This window comes from Bos mutus, chromosome X (assembly GCF_027580195.1).
Source record: "Bos mutus isolate GX-2022 chromosome X, NWIPB_WYAK_1.1, whole genome shotgun sequence".
NCBI classification, from domain to species: Eukaryota; Metazoa; Chordata; class Mammalia; order Artiodactyla; family Bovidae; genus Bos; species Bos mutus.
This window is the reverse complement of record NC_091646.1, coordinates 21,644,833-21,667,648: the sequence shown is the minus strand read 5'-3', so window position 1 is coordinate 21,667,648 and position 22,816 is coordinate 21,644,833. Positions and strand designations below refer to the sequence as shown.

General features: G+C 39.4%; 1 protein-coding gene across 1 annotated transcript; it reads left to right on the top strand.

Annotated features, from left to right (window-relative positions):
• Positions 1–10,121: 10,121 nt before the first annotated feature.
• LOC102274440 (olfactory receptor 1468) lies at positions 10,122–11,063 on the top strand. Its single transcript, XM_005909500.1, has one exon. It carries the CDS (start codon positions 10,122–10,124, stop codon positions 11,061–11,063), a length of 942 nt encoding a protein of 313 aa, XP_005909562.1.
• The last annotated feature ends 11,753 nt before the right edge of the window (positions 11,064–22,816 follow it).

The window sequence follows — 22,816 nt, the reverse complement described above, 5'->3', positions numbered from 1 at the left end:
CTGCTTTTTGATATGCATAACTTTTCTTCCTAATCCCATCATGAGGTCCTTATCCTCACGATCTCATCTAAACTTAATTACCTTCAAAAGATCCCATCTCCAAATACCATCACACTGAGGGCTAGTGCTTCAGCATATGGATTTAGGAGGGGCACACAATTCAATCCATAGCAGTAAAGAAACTGACAGAGAAGAGAGGCAAAGTATAAAGCAGCTCTGCTAGGTGACACAATTGAATGAAAAGAGTCTGCAATTGCATTCCTCTCAAGATTTATCTATTGGTGGAGCTCACTAAAGCACTTCTACTTTTCCAATTATCCAACTCCCTGCAGTCCCCTCTCCATCTACTACTCTTCCAAACCATCATGTGGTAGATATAAAGATTGTTATATTCTAAAGTTATCTTGAGGTGGATGAACCTAGAGCCTGTCACACAGGATGAAGTCAGAAAGAGAAAGACAAATATTGTATATTAATGCATATATATGGGATCTAGAGAAATGGTACTGATTAACCCATTTGCAGGGTATGACTATAAATACAGATGTAGAGAATGGACTTGTGAACACAGAGGGGAAGGAGAGGGTGAGATGAATAGAGAAAGTCGCACCGACATATATACACCATCGTGTGTAAAATAGAATAGCTAGTGGGAAGCTTCTGTATAGCACAGGGAGCCCAGCCTGATGCTCTGTGTTGACCTAGAGGGGTGGGATGTGGGGAGGCTCAAGAGGGAGGGGACATATATAATTATGACTGATTCACATTTTTGTATGGCAGAAACCAACACAACAATGTAAAGCAATTATCCTCCAATTAAAAATTTAGAAACTAAGTTATCTGATGGGATCAAGTTACACAACCAGGAAAGGAATTCCTTTGTGTTTAACAGATCATAAATCCGATATGCATATTAGGGAAATAATGTGTTCAAATTTACACTGAAAATAAGGTTTCAAGCCAGACTGGGACCAAAGGTCTTGTATCCCAGCAAAAGGCTTTTTCCTTTGAAGACATGGCTATTGTCCCAAGACACCCATGTCTCAGGTTGGTTCTAGAAGAAGGCAATGGAGATTTAAGGGCTGCTAAACCCTGAGTCACTGTGCCCCTTACTCTGCACTTCACTGTTGAATTCTGCCTTTCTGGACACACCATCCAAATAACTGAAAATTAGGAAGATCCTCATTCTCCACCAATCTTGAATCTCATTAGGGAAGAAGTACACTGTGTACTTGTTCCCTTGGCACTTCAGGTGGCAAATTTTATCCTTTCCCAAGCCAATTAGAAGCTTGCAAGTACCTTGTTCCCTTGCCAGCTGTCTTCAAGGACAGTGTGCTCCTTAATACCCACATGATAACAAATATTACCTAACATAGACCAATAATACCATACCATGGTTGAAAATGTCAAGATTACTACTGAGATTGAAGCATTGACTAGAAAGGTGTCCCAGTGACCTGATTATGAAACAATTCTGCGTATAGGAATGGTTACTTCCCCTCAACTTCTGTTCTCCAGCAAGTCCCTTCTAAAACCCACCTAACTCGGCCTGCTCAGATCCTCTACTTTACATTCTATTGTTCGACCTTGTTTAGTTGTTGCTTTGAAAGACTACTTTGGGAGGCAGAGTTGTCACTGTACATGTATGTGTTCTCCTGAAACAATTTATGTGTTCTGTATAGCTGCTTTTGAGTATGATCTTGATTACCTGTGCTTTATCTATTCTACATTTTACTTCCCTGCATTTCTTTTCACTCACACAATAAACTAACATTATGGGGAAGCATAAAATCTAAGGGTTGGCAAACTATGGCTCATGCATCAAATAAAGCAAGCTGAATAGTAAAGTGTGACACCATCTGCTATGATTCTCTACAATAATAGGAACTAAATGATTTAACTTTGATGCCCAAATCTCTCCCTACTGGTCTTCCTTCAATGCTCCCCCTATGTCCCAATGTCTCCTTATGTAGCTGCCAACAAAACCTCCATAAATTGGTAATTGGATGGAACAGGGATGGTATAGTTAATCTAACCCTTGATCTCTCAGCTTTCTCACTCCTCTCAGTGATTTTTGTTTTTTTTTTTTTTTCCTGTTAAGGATGTTTATGGAAGAAAAAGAGAAACAGGTAAGAAGGAGAGTGAATCCTGGATCCTTGCGCCCCCTTCCCAATTGAATGAGAGTTAGAGAAGAGAGGAGACCTATGGGATGCTTCTCTCACTTCATTTCCTCTTCTCTAATCCTCAAGAAGAGCTCTAACACTGCCTCTTTATCCCATTAGTGAAGCAACCAATGAATGGATAGTCTGTTTATCCACCTTGAAGAGGTTTCCATTTAGGGTTTAAATAAAGATTGGCTCCAATTTAGTTGACAAGCTTCCTAGTGTTTTTAAAAAACTTCTATTAAACAGATTATTTAAAGCTATGTTTAATCTTTTACTCCCCTCTCTCCTGTCTGTTCATCACAAACAAGAGCTTACCTTTATTACCACCTCCAGATGACCTCTCTTCGCTAACACACTCTTCTATAATAAGCCCCCTACCCACACACACAACATAGGTGAACCGATTAAGCAGAATGTAATTTTATTGTCACGAACTCTCCCTAAGCTAAAAATTGAAAAACTTCATGAATTATACATCAAAACACATACACCAAACCCACCGTGTTAGATGAAAAGAAATTGTACTGTTTCTACTATCCACCTTCGAGTCATGTAAGATCACATCTCCACCACAACATGCATAAGTGTACCCAATTATAAATCATAGAATTGTCAAATGTCAGAGTGGGAAGGCAGCATAGAGATAATTTAGTCTAACTCACTCATTTTACACAGAATAAAACTAATACCCAGAGAAAGGGTTTTCCAAAGGTCACTCAGGTAGTTGAGAATATAAGTGCAACTGAAACCCTGGCCATGTTTATGATCCTCTGTATCAAACAAACAAACATACACTCAATTAAGAATTTAAGGGTATATGGATCCATCCTCCAAAGGAGGAAGCATCAATCTTTTCAAAACTAAAATGACTCCATTCATCATATCTGAACATCCCTGCTCTTTTCTGTACTGTTTTGCTGCTATTGTCAATTCCCAAGACACCTTCCTTCCCCAGCCACTGAACAGCCCCCACAAATGAGCAATTCCTAAACGCATTTGCTATGACGTTTGCAAAGGCAGCTTCTCAGAGAAAAGGTCAGTGTCACTGTTCTGTTTCCAAATATGTCCCTTAAAAGAATCAGACATTACAATGCTGCATACCAATTGCCTGAAGATTTAGAAATATCCTCTAGGAAAGTCCAAGTCTCCTGGAAAAATGGACAATCTAATGACATTTGTGATGTGATTTACCAAATTGAAAAAGGGACACAAAAGAGGTATGAAGAGACACTGTTTTTCTATGGGCCCAGGGAATTGTGCTGATATGTTTACTATAGAGTGACACGACTCCTCATTCCTCAGTCTTTATAACTAACTCTGCCCTTTCTCCAGTGACTTGGAAAGTTATGCAAGCCCGATACATGCCCTCTGGTCACTAGAAATAGGGAGTCAGATTTCCAGGGAGCCTCCAAACAGAGAAGTAGAGCCACAAAGGAAAGGAGGAATTATAGCTATTTTGCTTTATATTTCTGATGTTAGTTCTTCCCCAGTACCTGTCAGTCAGCTCTGATCTCTGAATTTCCCATGGCACAAAATGACTCTTGCTATTTCTCTTAGATGGTGCCAAGCATTGTTAATTACATGTTATACACAAAACCTTCACAACCATACTCAACCTATTACTTTCTAATCTCACCTTCTACCCCTTTCTCCCTTGCTCACAGCCCACACTGGGCAACTCTAAGTTAACTGCACATGTCTCGTACTTTGAGGACTCACATTTCCCCACCTATATCTAAAAATTATGTTTCAAATTGCTAGAATGCCTCAATCTCATCCTTCATTTCATTATGCAACACATATTTTTAAACCTATTTTCTCTTTAAAGTCTTCCACGAACTCTATGTGCGTGCTGAGTCACTTCAGTCGTGTCCGACTCTCTGCGACCCCATGGATTGTCACCCGATAGGCTCCTCTGTCCATGGGATTCTCCAGGCAAGAATACTGGAGTGGATTGCCATGCCCTCCTCCAGGGGACCTTCCCAACCCAGGGATTGAACCCAGGTATCTTATGTCTCCTGCATTGGCAGGTGGGTTCTTTACCACTAGCATCACCTGGGAAGCGCTCCTTGATCTCTACTCCCACCCCAAATTAAATGTTCCATAAATAATTTCTATTCTTCTACTTCCCTTATAGCTCAGTTGGTAGAAAATCCGCCTGCAATGCAGGAGACCCTGGTTCAATTACTGGGTCAGGAAGATCTGCTGGAGAAGGGATAGGCTACCTACTCCAGTATTCTGGCCTGGAGAATTCCATTGACTATATAGTCCATGGGGTTGCAAAGAGTCAAACATGGTGGAGAGACTTTCACAATTAACTCAATCATTCACAAATTATTGAGCATGAACAATTTGTCATGCACTTTGCTAAGCATTGAGAATGCAGCAGCAGATAGACATATTCCTGTACTTACAGAATTTATAGAATAACAGGAAAAATAAGTACTCAAAGTACTGTTTATGGGAGATATATAGGTGGCTATAGGATGTCACTGCAAGGATTTGACATAGGTTTGAGAGATCAGAGAAGGTATACCTTCAGAAGGAGAATTTAAACTGAGACTTGAAAGGGCTTCCCTGGTGGTTCAGTGGTTGAGACTCTGCTTCCATTGCAAGGGGCTTGGGTTTGATCCCTGTTCAGGAAACTAACATCCTGCATGCCTCTCAGTGGAGCCAAAAAAAAATTTTGAGACCTGAAGTAAAAACATGTTAGCCAAATATAGAGGGTATTTCCTTCCAGAAAGAAAACATAAACATATGAAAAAACAATAAGGCAAGAAGGACTTTGGGACTCTCAAGAAACTGAAAGAAGGGGAAAGTGGTACAACATGAGAACCCAGAAGAAGGCCAGGCATTGTAGGTACATTATTAATTCTGGGCCATAAACTAAGAGGACTATGAAGTCACTGAAGAGTATCAGCCTTAAAACTGTTTGGAAGGAACAAAAGTAGAGATAGAAACATGGGGATGGCTTCAAAAAGGGTGATGGAGAAATACATTTGAGAGATATTTAAGATGGGGAATCTACAAGGTTTAAATAATGAGATCTTAAGAAATAAAGATGGAAGTTTTTTAAAAAATGACAAAAATCAATGATGTAACATTTTACTGAGGTAAGAAATAATGGAACAGGGCCGAAATTGGTTTCAGCAGTGGTGTGGGTAGGCAATGAGTATGGATTTGAAAATAATGAATTTGAGGTGCTTATGAGATATGGAAGTGTTTATAACAAACAGTTAGGCATATGATTCCAGGGCTCAGAGAGAGAGAGCTAATTAAAGAAAAGAAACAGAATCATCAACATAAAGATTTAACTGAAGTAATGAAAGTGGATAATTTTATTCTAGGGATAGAATAGAGTGAGCAAATAAAAAAATTCTGTGACATCACAACAAAACATTTAAAGGTTATATGGGAGAGCCATGAAAGGAGATGGAGGAAGAGTGGTTAAGGAGATAGAAGGAAAACCAAGGGATTCAGGGTTCTCAACATCCAACAAAAGAAGGTACATCAAGAAAGAGGACCTACTGTATAGCACAGAGAACTGTATTCAATATTTTGCAATAACCAATAAAGGAAAAGAATCTAAAGAGCAATATATAGATATAGATATATACATATATATATGCCTGAATCTCTGCACTGTACACCTGAAACTAAAACAACATTGTAAGTCAGCTATCAGCTCAGTTCAGTTGTTCAGTCGTGTCTGACTCTTTGAGACCCCATGGACTGCAGCACGCCAGGCTTCCCTGTCCATCACCAACTCCCGGAGCTTACTCTAATTCATGTCTATTGAGTGAGTTTGGTGATGCCATCCAACCATCACATCCTCTGTCATCTTCTCCTCCCACCTTCAATCTTTCCCAGCATCAGGGTCTTTTCATATGAGTCAGTTCTTTGTATCAGGTGGCCAAAGTATTGGAGTTTCAGCTTCAGCATCATTCCTTCCAATGAATATTCAGGACTAATTTCCTTTAGAATCTCCTTGTAGTCCAAGAGACACTCAAGAGCTTTCTCCAACACCACAGTTTAAAAGCATCAATTCTTCAGCACTCAGCTTTCTTTAGTCCAACTCTCACATCCATATATGGCTACTGGAATATATATATATATATGTATATACCTATACATATGTATATACATACATGTATGTGTATATATACACACACACAGCAGTAAAGAATCTGCCTGCCAGTGCAGGAGACCAGGGTTCTATCCCTGGGTTGGGAAGATCCCCTGGAGAAGGAAATGGCAACCCACTTCAGTATTCTTGCCTGGGAAATCCCATGGACAGAGGAGCCTCGCAGGCTACAGTCCATGGGGTCACAAAAGAGTCAGACAAAACTTAGCAATTAAAAACAACAGAACAGCAATATAAAGAAAGAGGACTATCATCTGAGGTGAGTGCTGTTGAGTTGCCAAGAAGGGTGGATTTAGCAACACAGGTGTCACTGTGACCTTATCAAGAGCTATTTTAGTGGAGTTGTGTGGGGCAGAAGACAGATTGGAGTGGGTTGAGGTGAAGAAATTGAGACAGAAAGGTAGACAGTTCAAGAAATTTGTGTTTGATGGTAGATGTAAGATTGTTTAGTAACTGAGGAGGCTAAGGAATCCTGGAGGATTTGCTTGTCTGTTTTTTTGTTTTGTTTTGTTTTGAATGTAGGAACATTTATAACACGTTTTAAATCCAAAAGAAAAATCCAGTAGAGAAGGGTTGGTTGAAGATATAAGAAAGAAATTAACTGATAACATAAGTCCCTTGGTAAGGCAATAGGGGAAGGAATCCAGAATATAGGTGAAGGGATTGGCCTTCAATAAGAGGAAGGATGTCCTTCCATAATAACATTAAGAAAAAAGAGGGTAGTGAAACGTTCACAAATTCTTGGTTTGGATGTAGAGTTAAACAGGAAGTGAGGACATTTGCTGGGATTTAGGGTAGGGAGAATGATAGGAGTGATATTTCCAAAGATACTTTTAGTCAAATTCTCAGAATGCCTTTCCCCCTTCCAAAGATTCCCCCATGATTAATAAGTGATAATTGAATGCAGCAATTAAGAAAATGGTATCAAGAGCAAGAGTTTCTGGTAAGAACCTTGGCTCTGCCATCAAACAGTTGTATGACCTTGGGCAAATCATTTAACCTTTTGGGTTTCAGTTTCCTCCTCTGTGAAAAGGGGATGATATTTTTACCTACCTCAAATTTTATTGTGAAAATGAATCAACTGAGTTAATATACATGAAGGGCTTAGAATAATGCCTGGCAAATAATAAGTACTCTGCAGAGTTGCTTTCATTACTAAAGCTCTCCAAATATTACCCGAGTCAGCTTATTATTGGATTATATGGAGATACAAAAGATAACTATTAGGTAGAAAGGAAGGTGAAATTTTCCTTCAAAAGTTGGTATTTTTGTTTTCTAACTAGAGTGAAAATACAACAGGGACATAGGCTTGCTTTCTATTCATATATATATATATATATATATATGACTTATATATATAATTTATATGTATACATTATACTATGCATATAATTAATATACATTATTCTTGTATAATAATTATTTATATTTATAATAAAATGTATGAGAAATCAGTGAATATCAGTATATCCCAGTAGGGACGTCTTGGTCCATAGAGGATGGAATTGAGAGTAGTTTCTAATGAGTAGCCTAGAGGATTGTGTCCTGAGCCCTAGGGTGATCTTTTCCTAAATCCAAGAGCAGGGACAACACAACCGGTTGAGGTTTTCGGTTCTATTTCAGCCCTCTCCTCTGCCTTTTTCTGTTTTTAGGAAGGGAAAATGTTCGCATCTGTGGCTGGGAAAATCACCATTTTTTTTTAAGTTGAGGAAGTGGAATTATTTCCTTCTGAAAAGCTTTGGAAACAGCCACAAAACATGTAGGTAAGTTCCATAGGAGAGGGACTCTCAACTCAAATATGCAAACACTTGTTCCTCAAGGTCACTACAAAAGTATTGTACCAAATCAGTGACTTGAACACACAAGGGTTGAAAAGCTGAATATACTCGTGTTTGGTTGTAAAAGATGGTGCCAGCTTGGGGAGAGTAGATGAGTACAAGCAGTTAAATTGAACTAACTGATATGGTATTTGAAGATCAAATCAGAAACATGGACTGTCAAATTTTACTAATATAGTCTGCATCAGTGAAGAATCTATAATAATATGTCAGTTTATTATTTTCAGTACATTCTGTACATATGAAATGGCTAAATGTTGCCTAGCAGAGGTCCCACAAGAACTGATCCTGCCCGGGATTTACAATTAGCACATTTATTTGTTAGTATGCAAATGAGAACTGCTACAGTACTTGGGGAAAATTGTGTTGTTAAGTAAGTGCAACATTTCTCCTGCAATTTTGCTTCAACTATTCATTAGTTCTGCTAACCTCTTTTTTCAGAGTGTACAAAGCTAAACAGCAAAGCAACAGAAGTAGGTGAATTAATACAATGGCAATCCAGTTGTGTTAGACTGGAAAGGTGGTATGAAGACACATAGATTTTTGAATAAGTAACAAGTGTGTATTAATAACATGGATCTCACAGCAGCATAGATAAGGTGCAAATTGGAATAAGCAAAGACAAAGCTTCCCGTTTGTAAGCCCATCTGCTCTCATTTGGACTTATACAGAGATGGCAAAAACATTTTGGCATCAAGATTCAAAGTCAAGCTCCACCATCTACTAGCTTTTTGACTTTGGCTGAGCAAGCTCTTCTTTGCCTAAAACATAGGTGAGGCTCTTCACAAACACGAAGCCATAAGCAGTATAGTAGTTATATAGCATAGTATTAACAGTTCATCAGAAGTCTCTGAAGTCAGACTGGGCTCAGAATATACACTAGCTATGCATCACTCTTATCAAATTATGTAATTCTTGATTTCTTCATCTGCAAATGGAACATATTCTTAATAGACCTACTTAGCTCACCGAGTTGTGGTGAATATTTACTAAAATAATTGATGTAAAGCACTTAGCACTTGAATGCAACTGCAACATTGTAAGCCCTCAATAAACACTTGTTGTTAAAGTGTTACCCCTAAATTTTCTTCATTGTGGCTTTCACCCAAGTAGCTCCACCATAAATGGTCATGTTATGAACACTTCCCATTGCATTGCTTAATTCAGTGGACATCCCTACAGGACTTCAGCAGCATTTATGGTACTGACTATTTTCTCCTTGTTGAGATGTAAAAACTGGGAAGTTTTCAGAAAGATTGAAGGAAGAGCTAATTAGTAAAAGGATAAAATTTTGGATCAGGTGTTGTAAGTTGAGTGTGGCATCTTTGTCTCTGGAACAGTGAAACACAATCAGCTAAATCATCGTATGCATATTGAATACTTAACTGCCCAAAGACAGAGGTTCAGCTGTATGTTCTCTAAAGGTTTCTTTTTGCCTTTAAAGTCTGTGATTTTTCCAAATTAGTGAATGATAGCAGCTACTATTTCTGAGGCAATAGATAAAATACAGATACAGGCATTTTACATGTGTCCTTACCATCCTCACAAAAATCCTATAAAGTGGATATTCTCCACATTTTAAAATATAAAGTGGATCTTCTCCACATTTTAAAATTGATGAAATAGGCTTAGAAAAGCACAGAAAACAGTCATGAAGATAGTGAGTCATACGTTCAGAATATTTATTTTTCAATTTATTCACTCGTTCGTGTATAAATGCAACCAATATTTAATGAACACCTACTATGTTCTGGGCACTATCTTTAGCACTGGTGTACAGCACTGAACATAGTAGATAAAATTCATACCCTGTGGAGCTTGTATTTTAGTAAGCAGAAAATAAGATTTAGAAAATAAGTTCCAAGGCTTGATTCACTTTTATAATATGGTACAATGTCCTCTGACTAGCTTTTGTGTCATGTTACCATTTTACAATAAAGTCACATTTTTTCCCTTTTTAGACACAGAAGAATCATGCTCCAAGGAAACCAAACTATCTCTGCATTTTTCCTCCTGGGACTCACAGCGGTGTCTGAACAGCAGCAGCACATCTTTGTGCTGTTTTTGTGCATGTATCTGGTTACCATGGTGGGAAATTTACTTATCATCCTGGCTATCGTCAATGATGCTCACCTCCACAGCCCCATGTACTTCTTCCTTGCCAATTTATCCTTCACCGACATCTGCTTCACATCTACTACAGTCCCCAAAATGTTGGCAGACATCCAAAGCCAGAGCCCAGTCATCTCCTTTGCAGGATGCCTCACACAAATGTACTTTTTTATGTTGCTGGTGGACGTGGACAATTTCCTCTTGGCAGCCATGGCATATGACCGGTACGTTGCCATCTGTTACCCATTACACTATGCTGCGTTACTGAGTCTGAAGCGTTGTGCCCTGTTGGTAGTGACTCCATGGGTTGTCTGTAATCTTCTTTCAGTACTTCATAGTGGTCTGCTGGGCCTCTTGAATTTCTGTGATCAGAGAGAAATTCCACACTTCTTCTGTGACCTGGAACCCATTTTAAGGCTGGCTTGTTCAGACACCCAGATCAATGACTTGACAATCCTAGTAATTGGGGGAGCAGTTATCTTCATTCCATTCACCTTCATTTGTGTCTCCTATTTCCTTATTGGTTGCACTGTACTTAGGATTCCTTCAGCCAAGGGGAAGTGGAAAACATTCTCCACTTGTGGCTCCCATTTCTTAGCTGTGTCCCTCTTCTATGGATCTATCAGTGGGGTCTACTTTCTTCCCTCTTCTGCCTACTCAGCAGAAAGGGATAAGGTGGCTGCCGTCATGTATACAGTGGTGACTCCCATGATGAACCCCTTCATCTATAGTCTAAGGAACAAGGACATGAAGGGAGCTGTGAGGAGACTACTTATCAGGAAAACCTATTTCTGCAGATGGTGATTCCTGCCATAAGAAATGCCTATATCACCTTCTTACACTTCGATGAGCACACAGAGTCCAAAACCTCAGGCTACTGTGCCACCATGATAGTTTCTTTGCCATCCATTTCCTGCCCTGAATCCAGATCCAAGAATCTAGATCAAACTTCTCTCTCTAGGTAAAATAATAATAATAACAAAACAAAAATGCTCCTTTGTTTCATAGTCCTTCACAATTTAGAGTTTCCCCTGATTAAACTAATAGTTGTGTAGTCAGTGTTTACTAATTTGGGGTCACGGGCATCGCAGGCGAATTCTTTACCAGCTGAGCTACCAGGGAAGCCCAAAGAATGACAAAATATCCAGTGCAGCTGGGATGAAGGGGGTTGCAAAGATGGTGAGGGGGTAAGGAATGATGATTCTTACGTTTGGAAATATAAGTGAGGGCATTTCGAATTACATTACATTGGAAATGTAAGTGAGGTGTTTCCTTCCTCCCCCTATGAAATCGTACTTGCTAAATCATTGATAGAAAGGAGGGAAAGGAGGGAGGAAGGAAGAAAAAAAGATGACAATAGCTCAAAATATCTTACAGATAATACCATTTTAAAACTCACAACTTCAAAACAATGACTTGATTCACACAATAATACTTTAAGGTGAATACTATATAATTCTCATATACTAAGGAAGGAAAAAAGACACATTAATAGAAGAAAAACAAACTAAGGCAAAAAACAGTCGCATCATCTGTCCTGCTCTGAGCCCTACAGAGGCTCCCCAGCAAAGCTAAACTTCTCCAGCATATAAGATGCTCTACCACCTGCCTTCACTTACATTTCCAAATGTAAGAATCATCATTCCTTATCCCTTCACCATCTTTACAACACCCTTCATCCCAGCTGCATTGGATACTTTGTCATTCTTTGGGCTTCCCTGTTAGCTCAGCTGGTAAAGAATCTGCCTGCGATGCAGGTGATGCCGGTTTGATTCCTGGGTCGGGAAGATCCACTGGAGAAGGGATAGGCTACCCACTCCAGTATGCTTGGACTTCCCTGATGGCTCAGACAGTAAAGAATTCACCTGCAGTGCAGGAGACCTGGGTTGGGAAGACCCCCTGGAGAAGAGAAAGGCTAACCACTCCAGTATTCTGGCCTGGATAATTCCATGAATAGAGGAGCCTGGCAGGCTACAGTCCGTGGGGTTGCAAAGAGTCGAACATGACTGAGTGACTTTCCACACATGGATTTACATTACTCTTTTCTTTGTACAGGTTACATCTTCTCCAGGAATATCTGTTCCATCCCCTCTTGCTAAAGACATTTGACACTTTTTAAATGCTCTGTCTTAAGTCTTACATTCTCTGTGACTTATTTCATAATTCCTCCACCTTTATAGGTAACATTATTCTCTTATCTCCTCTAGGATCCTGTAGCATTTTATTTTGCTATTGTATCACTTATCACAATGAATCATAAGTATAAAGATATTTATCAATGTTATCCAAGATGATCTGAACTCTTTATAGTATGCAGGACTGTTTTATTCACCTCTGTAGCTCTAGCATGGTATAATGCCTGAAACAGGGTAAGTATTCAGTAAACTAAATTGAACTAAATCACTGTCATCTCTCAAAATAGAAAAGTTATTTTTAGTTTATCTTCTGCTGACTTGTTTAGTAATACTAGATGAGTCAATTAAATCCCTCTGAGTTTAGTGTCCCATTGATACAATCCATGAAACTGTACTAACTTTTGCCTCCTAGCTACCCCCTGATGATAGAGAACACATTTGAGATTAAAACTTTCTGGGACAGAGGCTATTAAAGTGCCACACTGGGTACGTGCCAGGAGTCCAAAATAAACCAATAGAAACATAAAGAAAATCATATATTAACATACAAAAGAATATGAGGATTGGAGGTGTGTGTATGAAAGTTGACGTGATACCTGGGCTTTTTCATTCTTAATCTGTGAATATCCTAACCTTTGATCATGATGTAAATGTTAGACTTTTCGGGCATCCAATACTGCTAAAACATATCCCAGTTATAATGTCTGGGTTGAATAAACCTAGCTCTTTGTTTCACCTTCAGGCTGGGTTTGTGGCTCTGTTCAGTTCAGTTCACTTGCTCAGTTGTGTCTGAATCTTTGTGACCTCATGAACCACAGCATGCCAGGCCTCCCTGTCCATCACCAACTGCGGGAATTTACCCGAACCCATGTCCACTGAGTCAGTGATGCCATCCAACCATCTTCGCCTCTGTCATCCCCTTCTCTTCCTGCCCTCAATCTTTCCCAGCATCAGGGTCTTTTCTAATGAATCAGCTCTTCGCATCACGTGGCCAAAGTATTGGAGTTTCAGCTTCAACATCAGTCCTTCCAATGAACACCCAGGACTGATCTCATTTAGGATGGACTGGTTGGATCTCCTTGCAGTCCAAGGGACTCTCAAGAGTCTTCTCCAACACCACAGTTCAAAAGCATCAATTCTTCTGCATTCAGCTTTCTTCACAGTCCAACTCTCACATCCATACATGACCCTGGAAAAAACATAGCCTTGACTAGACAGACCTTTGTTGACAAAGTAATGTCTCTGCTTTTTAATATGCTGTCTAGGTTGGTCATAACTTTCCTTCAAATGAGTAAGCATCTTTTGATTTCATGGCTGCAATCACCATCTGGAGTGACTTTGAAACCCCAAAAAATAAAGTCAGCCACTGTTTCCACTGTTTCTCACTCTATTTGCCATGAAGCGATGGGACCAGGTGCCATAATCTTAGTTTTCTGAATGTTGAGCTTTAAGCCAACTTTTTCACTCTCCTCTTTCACTTTCACCAAGAGGCTATTTAGTTCCTCTTCACTTTCTGCCATAAGGGTGGTGCCATCTGCTTATCTGAGGTTACTGATATTTCTCCCAGCAATCTTGATACCAGCTTGTGCTTCCTCCAGCCCAGTGTTTCTCATGGTGTACTCTGCATAGACCTTAAATAAGAAGGGTGACAATATACAGCCTTGATGTACTCCTTTTCCTATTTGGAACCAGTCTGTTGTTCCGTGTCCAGTTCTAACTGTTGCTTCCTGACCTGCATACAGGTTTCTCAAGAGGCAGATCAGGTGGTCTGGTATTCCCATCTCTTTCAGAATTTTCCACAGTTTACTGTGATCAACAGTGTCAAAGGCTTTGGCATAGTCAATAAAGCAAAAATAAATGTTTTTCTGAAATTCTCTTGCTTTTTCGATGATCCAGCAAATGTTGGCAATTTGATCTCTGGTTCCTCTGCCTTTTCTAAAACCAGCTTGAATATCTGGAAGTTCACGGTTCACGTATTGCTGAAGCCTGGCTTGGAGAATTTTGAGCATTACTTTACTAGCGTGTGAGATGAGTGCAATTGTGCGGTAGTTTGAGCATTCTTTGGCATTGCCTTTCTTTGGGATTAGAATGAAAACTGACCTTTTCCAGTCCTGTGGCCACTGCTGAGTTTTCCAAATTTGCTGACATATTGAGTGCAGCACTTTCATAGCATCATCTTTCAGGATTTGAAATAGCTCAACTGGAATTCCATCACCTTCACTAGCTTTATTCATAGTGATGCTTCCTAAGGCCCACTTGACTTCACATTCCAGGCTGTCTGGCTCTAGGTGTGAGTGATCACACCATAGTGATTATCTGGGTCGTGAAGATCTTTTTTGTACAGTTCTTCTGTGTGTTCTTGCCCCCTCTTCTTAATATCTTCTGCTTCTGTTAGGTCCATACCATTTCTGTCCTTTATCGAGCCCATCTTTGCATGAAATGTTCCCTTGGTATCTCTAATTTTCTTGAAGAGATCTCTAGTCTTTCCCATTCTATTGTTTTCCTCTATTTCTTTGCATTGATCGCTGAAGAAGGCTTTCTTATCTCTCCTTGCTATCCTTTGGAACTCTGCATTCAAATGGGTATATCTTTCCTTTTCTCCTTTGCTTTTTGCTTCTCTTCTTTTCACAGCTATTTGTAAGGTCTCCTCAGACAGACATTTTGCTTTTTTGCACTTCTTTTTCTTGGGGGTGGTCTTGATTCGTGTCTCCTGTACAATGAAACAAACCTCCAGCTCTGTTGTGGCACCACAATACTCCAGTCTGTGAATGCAAAGTGTAGTTTGCAGATCTGTGCTAGTCACAAAACTATTTGTTACTGATCAGCTGGGGGATTGAGGTTAGCTAAGTTTAAAAACTGTGATGAGTATTTAGAAACAGAGTAATTTCACATTTTTTGGTACCCTCCAAGAGTCTGTTTCCCCAGTCCTGTGTAAGTTCTGGAAGCTCTATGGTCAGGTTAATGGCAACCTCTTCCAAGAGGGCTTATGCTATACCCAGGTCTGCTGCAACAAGAAGCTCTGCCCCTGTGGCAGGCAACTGCTGACCTGTACCTCCAAAGGTACACAACAAACTGTGGAAAATTCTTAAACAGATTGGAATACCAGACCACCTTACCTGCCTCCTGAGAAATCTGCATGCAGGTCAAGAAGCAACAGTTAGAACTGGACATGGAACAACAGACTGGTTCCAAACTGGGAAAGGAGTACATCAGGGCTGTATATTGTCACCCTGTTTATTTAACTTTTATGCAGAGTACATCATGTGAAATGTCAGGCTGGATGAAGCACAAGCTAGAATCAAGATTGCCGGGAGAAATATTAATAACCTCAGATATGCAGATGACACCACCCTTATGGCAGAAAGTGAAGAGGAACTAAAGAGCCTCTTGATAAAAGTGAAAGTGGTGAGTGAAAAAATTGGCTTAAAACTCAGCATTCAGAAAACCAAGATCATGGCATCTTGTCCCATCATTGTATGGCAAATAGATGGGGGAACAATGGAAACAGTGACATACTTTATTTGGGGGGGCTCCAAAGTCACTGCAGATGGTGACTGCAGCCATGAAATTAAAAGACACTTGCTCCTTGGAAGAAAAGCCATGACAAACCTAGACAGCCTATTAGCAAGCAGAGACATTACTTTGCCAACACAGGTCCATCTAGTCAAAGCTATGGTTTTTCCAGTAGTCAAGTATGGATGTGAGAGTTGGACCATAAAGAAAGCTGAGCGCTGAAGAATTGATGCTTTTGAAATGTGGTGTTAGAGAAGACTCTTGAGAGTCCCTTGAACTGCAAGGAGATCCAATCAGTCCATCCTAAAGGAAATCAGTCCTGAATATTCATTGGAACGACTGATGCTGAAGATGAAACTCCAATACTTTGGCCACCTGATGGGAAGAACTGACTCATTTGAAAAGACTCTAATGCTGGGGAAGATTGAAAGTGGGAGGAGAAAGGAATGACAGAGGATGAGATGGTTGGATGGCATCAACAACTTGATGGACATGAGTTTGAGTAAGCTCCAGAAGTTGGTGATGCACAGGGAAGCCTGTTGTGCTGCAGTCCATGGGGTTCAAAGCATTGAACATGACTGAGTAACTGAACTGAGCTGTTTTCACATTGCTATGAAGTTGTTTCATTTTACAAAAGTATCAGTCTACAAAAAGTTGGAAATTAAAAAATTCTAGAAACACTAAATTCTTCTCTTTCCCCTCCTTCTTCTTTTTATTCTTCTCCTTATCTTTCCATTCCTCCCTCCTCTCCCCAATTCCTCCTCTTCCTTCATCTTCTTCAACATAAAATCTTAAGCAGGACTCTGTATGATGAATAACTTTTTAACCAATGCCATCAAGATCTAATATTGGTTTGTTAATTTTAAACATCAATTAAAGCATTTCCAAAATATACAAACAGCTCCTACAGCTTAATATTAAAAAAAAACAATCAAAACATGGATAGAAAATCTAAATAGACATTTCTCCAGAGAAGACATGCGGATGGCCAACAGGCACATACAAGATGTTTAACATTGCTAATTACTACAGAAATGCAAATCAAAACTACAGTGAAGTACCACCTCACACCAATAAGAATGGCATCATTAAAAAGTTTACAAACAATAAATACTGGAGAGGATGTGGTGGAAAGGGAACCCTCCTACACTGTTGGTAGAAATGTAAATTGGTGCAGCCACTATAAAAAATAGTATGGAGGTTCCTTAAAAAACTAAAAGTAGAACTACTGTATGTTCCTGCAATTCTACTCCTGGACATATATGTGCAAAAGATGAAAATTCTAATTTGAATAGATATATGCACCCCAATGTTCATAACAGCACTATTTATAATAGCTAATATGTGGAAGCAACATAAATGTCCATCAATAAATGAATGAATGAAGAGGGTGTGGTATATATTTATATATATTAAAACATACATATATGTATGAAAAATTACTCAGCCATAAAAATGAAATAATGCCATTTGCAGCAACATGAACAGACCTAGAGATTCTCATACTAAGTGAAATTAGTGAGTAAGACAGAGAAAGACAAATCTCATGTGAGTCTAAAATATGACACAAATGAATCTATCTACAAAACAGAAACAGACTTGCCAACGTAGGAAACAGACTACTGGTTAGCAAGGAGGAAAGGGGGAGTGAATCGTGAATTTGAGTTTAACAGAAATACACAACTACGTATAACATAGATAAGCAAAAAGGACCTACTGTATAGCACAGGGAACTGTGTTCAACGTCTCATAATAACTTACAATGGGAAAGAATCTGAAAAAGAATATGTGTGTGTGTGTGTGTGTAACCAAATCACTTTGCTGTACAGCAGAAACATTGTAAATCAGCTATATTTCACGTAAATAAACAACTGAAAATATTAAAAATAACTTTAAAAATCAATTAAGTCAGTTCAGTCACTAAGCTGTGTTCGACTGTTTGCAATCCCATGGACTGAAGCACGCCAGGCTTCCCTATCGGTCACCAGCTGGGGAGCTTGCTCGAACTCATGTCCATCAAGTCACTGATGAAATCCAACCATCTCACCCTCTGTCATCCCCTTCTCCTCCTGCCTTCAATCTATTCCAGCATCAGGGTCTTTTCCAATGAGTCAGTACTTCTCAACAGGTGGCCAAAGCATTGGAGCTTCAGCTTCAGCATCAGTCCTTCCAAAGAATATTCAAGACTGATTTCCTTTAGGATGGACTGGTTGTATCTCCTTGCAGTTCAAGGAGTCTTCTCCAACACCACAGTTCAAAAGGATCACTTCTTCCTTGCTCAGATTTCTTTAAGTTCTAACTCTCACATCCATACATGACTACTGGAAAAACCATAGCTTTGACTAGATGGACCTTTGGCGGCAGAGTAATGTTTCAACTTTTTAACATGCTGTCTAGATTGGTCATAGCTTTTCTTCCAAGGAGCAAGTGTCTTTTAATTTCATGGCTGCAGTCACTATCTGCAGTGATTTTGGACCCCCCAAAATAAAACCTATCACTGTTGTTTCCCCATCTATTTGCCATGAAGTGATGGGACTGGATGCCATGATCTTCATTTTTTGAAAGTTGAGTTGTAAGCCAGGATTTTCATTCTGCTCTTTACTTTCATCAAGAGGCTCTTTAGTTCCTCTTCACTTTCTGCCATAAGGGTGGTGTCATGTGCATATGTGAGATTCTTTATATTTCTTCTGGCAGTTTTGATTCCAGCTTGTGCTTAATCCAGCCCAGCATTTAGCATGATGTACTCTGCATACAGGTCAGTGTTCATTCCAATCCTCCAGAAAGGCAATGCCAAACAATGTTCAAACTCATTGAACATTGCACTCATTTCACGTGCTAACAAAGTAATGCTCAAAATTCTCCAAGTGAGGCCTCAACAGTAAGTGAACTGAGAACTTTCAGATGTTCAACTTGAGTTTAGAAAAGGCAGAGGAACCAGAGATCAAATTGCCAACATCGATTGGATCATAGAAAAAGCAAGAGAGTTCCAGAAAAAAACATCAACTTCTGCTTTATTGACTATGCCAAACCTTTGAGTGTGTGGATCACAAAAAACTGTGGAAAATTCTTAAAGAGATGGGAATACCAGACCACCTTACCTGCCTCCTGAGAAATCTGTATGCAGATCAAGAAGCAACAGTTAGAACCGAACATAGAACAACAAACTGTTTCCAAATTGGGAAATGAGTACGTCAAGGCTGTATATCGTCACCCTGTTTATTTAACTTGTATGTAGAGTACATCATGTGAAATGTCGGGCTGGATGAAGCACAAGCTAGAATCAAACTTGCTGGGAGAAATATCAGTACCCTCAGATATGCAGATGACACCACCCTTATGGCAGAAAGTGAATAGGAACTAAATAGCTTCTTTGATGAAAGTGAAAGAGGAGAGTGAAAATCCTGGCTTAAAACTCAACTTTCAAAAAACAAAAGATCGTGGCATCTGGTCCCATCACTTCATGGCAAATAGATGGGGAAAGAATGGAAACGGTGACAGACTTTAGTTTTGGAGGCTCCAAAATCACTGCAGATGGTGACTGCAGCCATGAAATTAAAAGACATTTGTTCCTTGGAAGAAAAGCTATGACCAACCTAGACAGCATATTAAAAAGCAGAGACATTACTTTGCCAACCAAGTTCCATCTCATCAAAGCTATGGTTTTTCCAGTAGTCCTGTATGGATGTGAGAGTTGGACCATAAAGAAAGCTGAGCACCAAAGAATTGTTGCTTTTGAACTGTGGAGTTGGAGAAGACCCTTGAGAGTCCCTTGAACTGCAAGAGATCCAACCAGTGAATCCTAAAGGAAATCAGTCTTGAATATTTATTGGAGGGACTGATGCTGAAGCTGAAGCTCCAATACTTTGGCCACATGATGGGAAGAACTGACTCATTGGAAAAGACCCTGATGCTTGGAAAGACTAAAGGCAGGAGGAGAAGGGAATGACAGAGGATGAGATGGTTGGATGGCATCACCAACTAGATGGACATGAGTTTTAGCAAGCTCTGGGAGTTGGTGATGGACAGAGATACCTGGTGCGCTACAGTCCATGGGTTCCCAAAGAGCTGGACATGATTGATGAACTGAATTGACCTACTCACTCTGCATACTAGTTAAGTAAGGCTGTATACTGGTGATGTATTCCTTTCTCAAATTGGAACCAGTCCGTTGTTCCATGTCCAGTTCTATCACTTCTTGACCTGCATACAGATTTCTCAGGAGGCAGGTAAGGTGGTCTGGTATTCCCATTTCTCTAAGAATTTTTCACCATTTGTTGTGATCCACATAGTCAAAGGATTTAGCGTAGCCAATGAAGCAGAAGTAGATGCTTTTCCAGAAGTATCTTCCTTTTTCTATGAACTAACAGATGTTGGCAATTTGATCTCTGGTTCCTCTGCCTTTTCTAAATCCAGCTTGAACATCTGGACATTCTTGGTTCATGTATTGTTGAAGCCTCACTTGGAGAATTTTGAGCATTACTTTGCCAGTGTGTGAGATGAGTGCAATTTTGTGGCAGTTTGAACATTGTTTGGCCTTGCCTTTCTTTGGGATTGGAATGAAAACTGACCTTTTCCAGTCCTGTGGCCACTGCTGAGTTTTCCAGATTTGCTGGCATATTGAGTGCAGCACTTTCACAGCATCATCTTTTAAGATTTGAATAGCTCAACTGGAATTCCATCACCTCCACTAGCTTTGTTGGTAGTGATGCTTCCCAAGGTCCACCTGACCTCGAACTCCAGGATGTCTAGCTCCAGGTGAGTGATCACACCATTGGCTTATCTGGGTCATGGAGATCTCTTTTTGTATAGTTGTTCTGTGTATTCTTTCACCTCTTCTTGATATCTTCTGCTTCTGTTAGGTCCATACCATTTTTGTCTTTTATTGTGCCCATCTTTGCATAAAATGTTCCCTTGGTATCTCTAATTTTTTTTTAAGGAGATGACTACTCTTTCCCATTCTATTGTTTTCCTCTATTTTTTTTCATTGATCACTGAGGAAGTCTTTCTTATCTCTCAGTGATCTCTTTAATCTATTAAGAGAAAGAGATCTCAGTAATCTCTTATCTTTCCTTGCTAATCTTTGGAACTCTGCATTCAGATGGATATATCTTTCCTTTTCTCCTTTGCCTTTTGCTTCTCTTCTTTTCTCAGCTATTTGTAAGGCCTCCTCAGACAACCATTTTGCCTTTTTGTACTCCTTTTTCATGGGTATGGTCTTGATTACCACCTCCTGTACAATGCTATGAACCTCCATCCATAGTTCCTCAGGCACTCCATCTATCAGATCTAATCCCTTGAATCTATTTGTCACTTTCACTGTATAATTGTACGGAATTTGATTTAGGTCATACCTGAATCGTCTAGTGGCTTTCCCTACTTTCTTCAATTTAGTCTGAATTTGGCAATAAGGAGTTTATGACCTAAGCCATGGGCAGCTCCCAGTCTTGTTTTTGCTGACTGTATAGAGCTTCTCCAAGTCATCTGAAAGTTTACCTCAAAGATGATAGGGATTTTAGAAATTTTCCAAAATAAGGAAAAAAGATATCTTGAAAAATCAAAATATATGTAGAAGAAAGAGAAGAGTGGTATGAAGAATCAGAGCAAAGAATTTAGTCCAAAGTAATTTAATTTTGTATCAAACATGAAGAAATATAAGAAGTTTCTCAAGTATTTTCTTGTGTGGTTCTTACCCAGACTGAGCTTGAAACTTACATAGGAACTTTTTCAAGAAATCTATCACTTTCATTTTTCTTATGCAATATATAATTGGATTTGACAGAAGAATTAACACCATGTAGAAAATTGATATGGCTTGGTCTTGATCAAGAGAATAATTGGAAGAATGTCACGTGTAAATAAATGTAATGGCCCCATAGAATAGAGTAACATCAGTCAGGTGCGAAGATAAAGTTGAAAACACTTTGGATTTGATTTCACTTAAGAAGATCCTCAAGAGAGTGGCAACAATGAACATGTAGAAGACAAAGATCATCTAGGTGAGGCCCCCAGTGAAAAAGAACAAGTAATTTCATTATGTGGGTGTCTGAGAACGAGAGTATCAAGAGTGGAGAATTATCACAAAAGTAGCTGCTGATGATTTGGATTCATAACTCCATCACTAGTTAGATGTGACAAACCTGGGACATGGTTAGGATAGAGCTGGAGATATCTGATTGTGAGGTCAAGTTCCCAGGTCAGGGAGGGTAGAAGATAGCATTTTAATACTCACAGAAAGCAATGTATCAGTATCAGCATTCAAATCACATACCAAGAAAAGAAAATGGTCCTCTTTACTGCCCAAAATTTCACCAGCATCTTGGAGACTGTGGCAGGGGAAAACCAGAAATCTGTGAAGGATAAACTTTAGAGGAACACATACATGGTAATTTGAAAATTGGACAAAGGTTGATAAGGATGAGCAAGCCAAGTTTCACACCAAAGGAGGCATATATACTGAGATAAGCACCCCAAAGGGAACACTTGAAATTGTGAGTACATGTAATTCTATGTAAAAACAAATTTTGTCAGCAAACTGTCATTCTTTTGGACATCCCTCATCTCAACTATTGCATCTTAACAGAAGAGATTTCATTGGTAAGAATATCAATAGTTAGATTTTCTGCACACACACACATCAATCTATGGAAATATGTAGAATATAGACTGAATATAGACTGCTGCTTAATAGAAAAGTGCAGATTGTCTTCATTTGTGCTGGTATAACAAAATACCACAAACTGGGTGGCTTAAACAACAAATGTTTGTTTGTAACATATGAGAAGCTAGGAAGTCCATGATCAAGATGATGGCAGATCAGTGTCTGGTGAGAGCTCTTTTCCTGATTTTCAGATGGCTTCCTTCTTGCGATACCCTCATATAAGAGGAGAAGGAGAGGGAACAGGAGGTAGA

Bases quoted from the DNA above. Each gene is read 5' to 3' on its own strand.
- LOC102274440 (XM_005909500.1), top strand. From the start codon at position 10,122: ATGCTCCAAGGAAACCAAACTATCTCTGCATTTTTCCTCCTGGGACTC.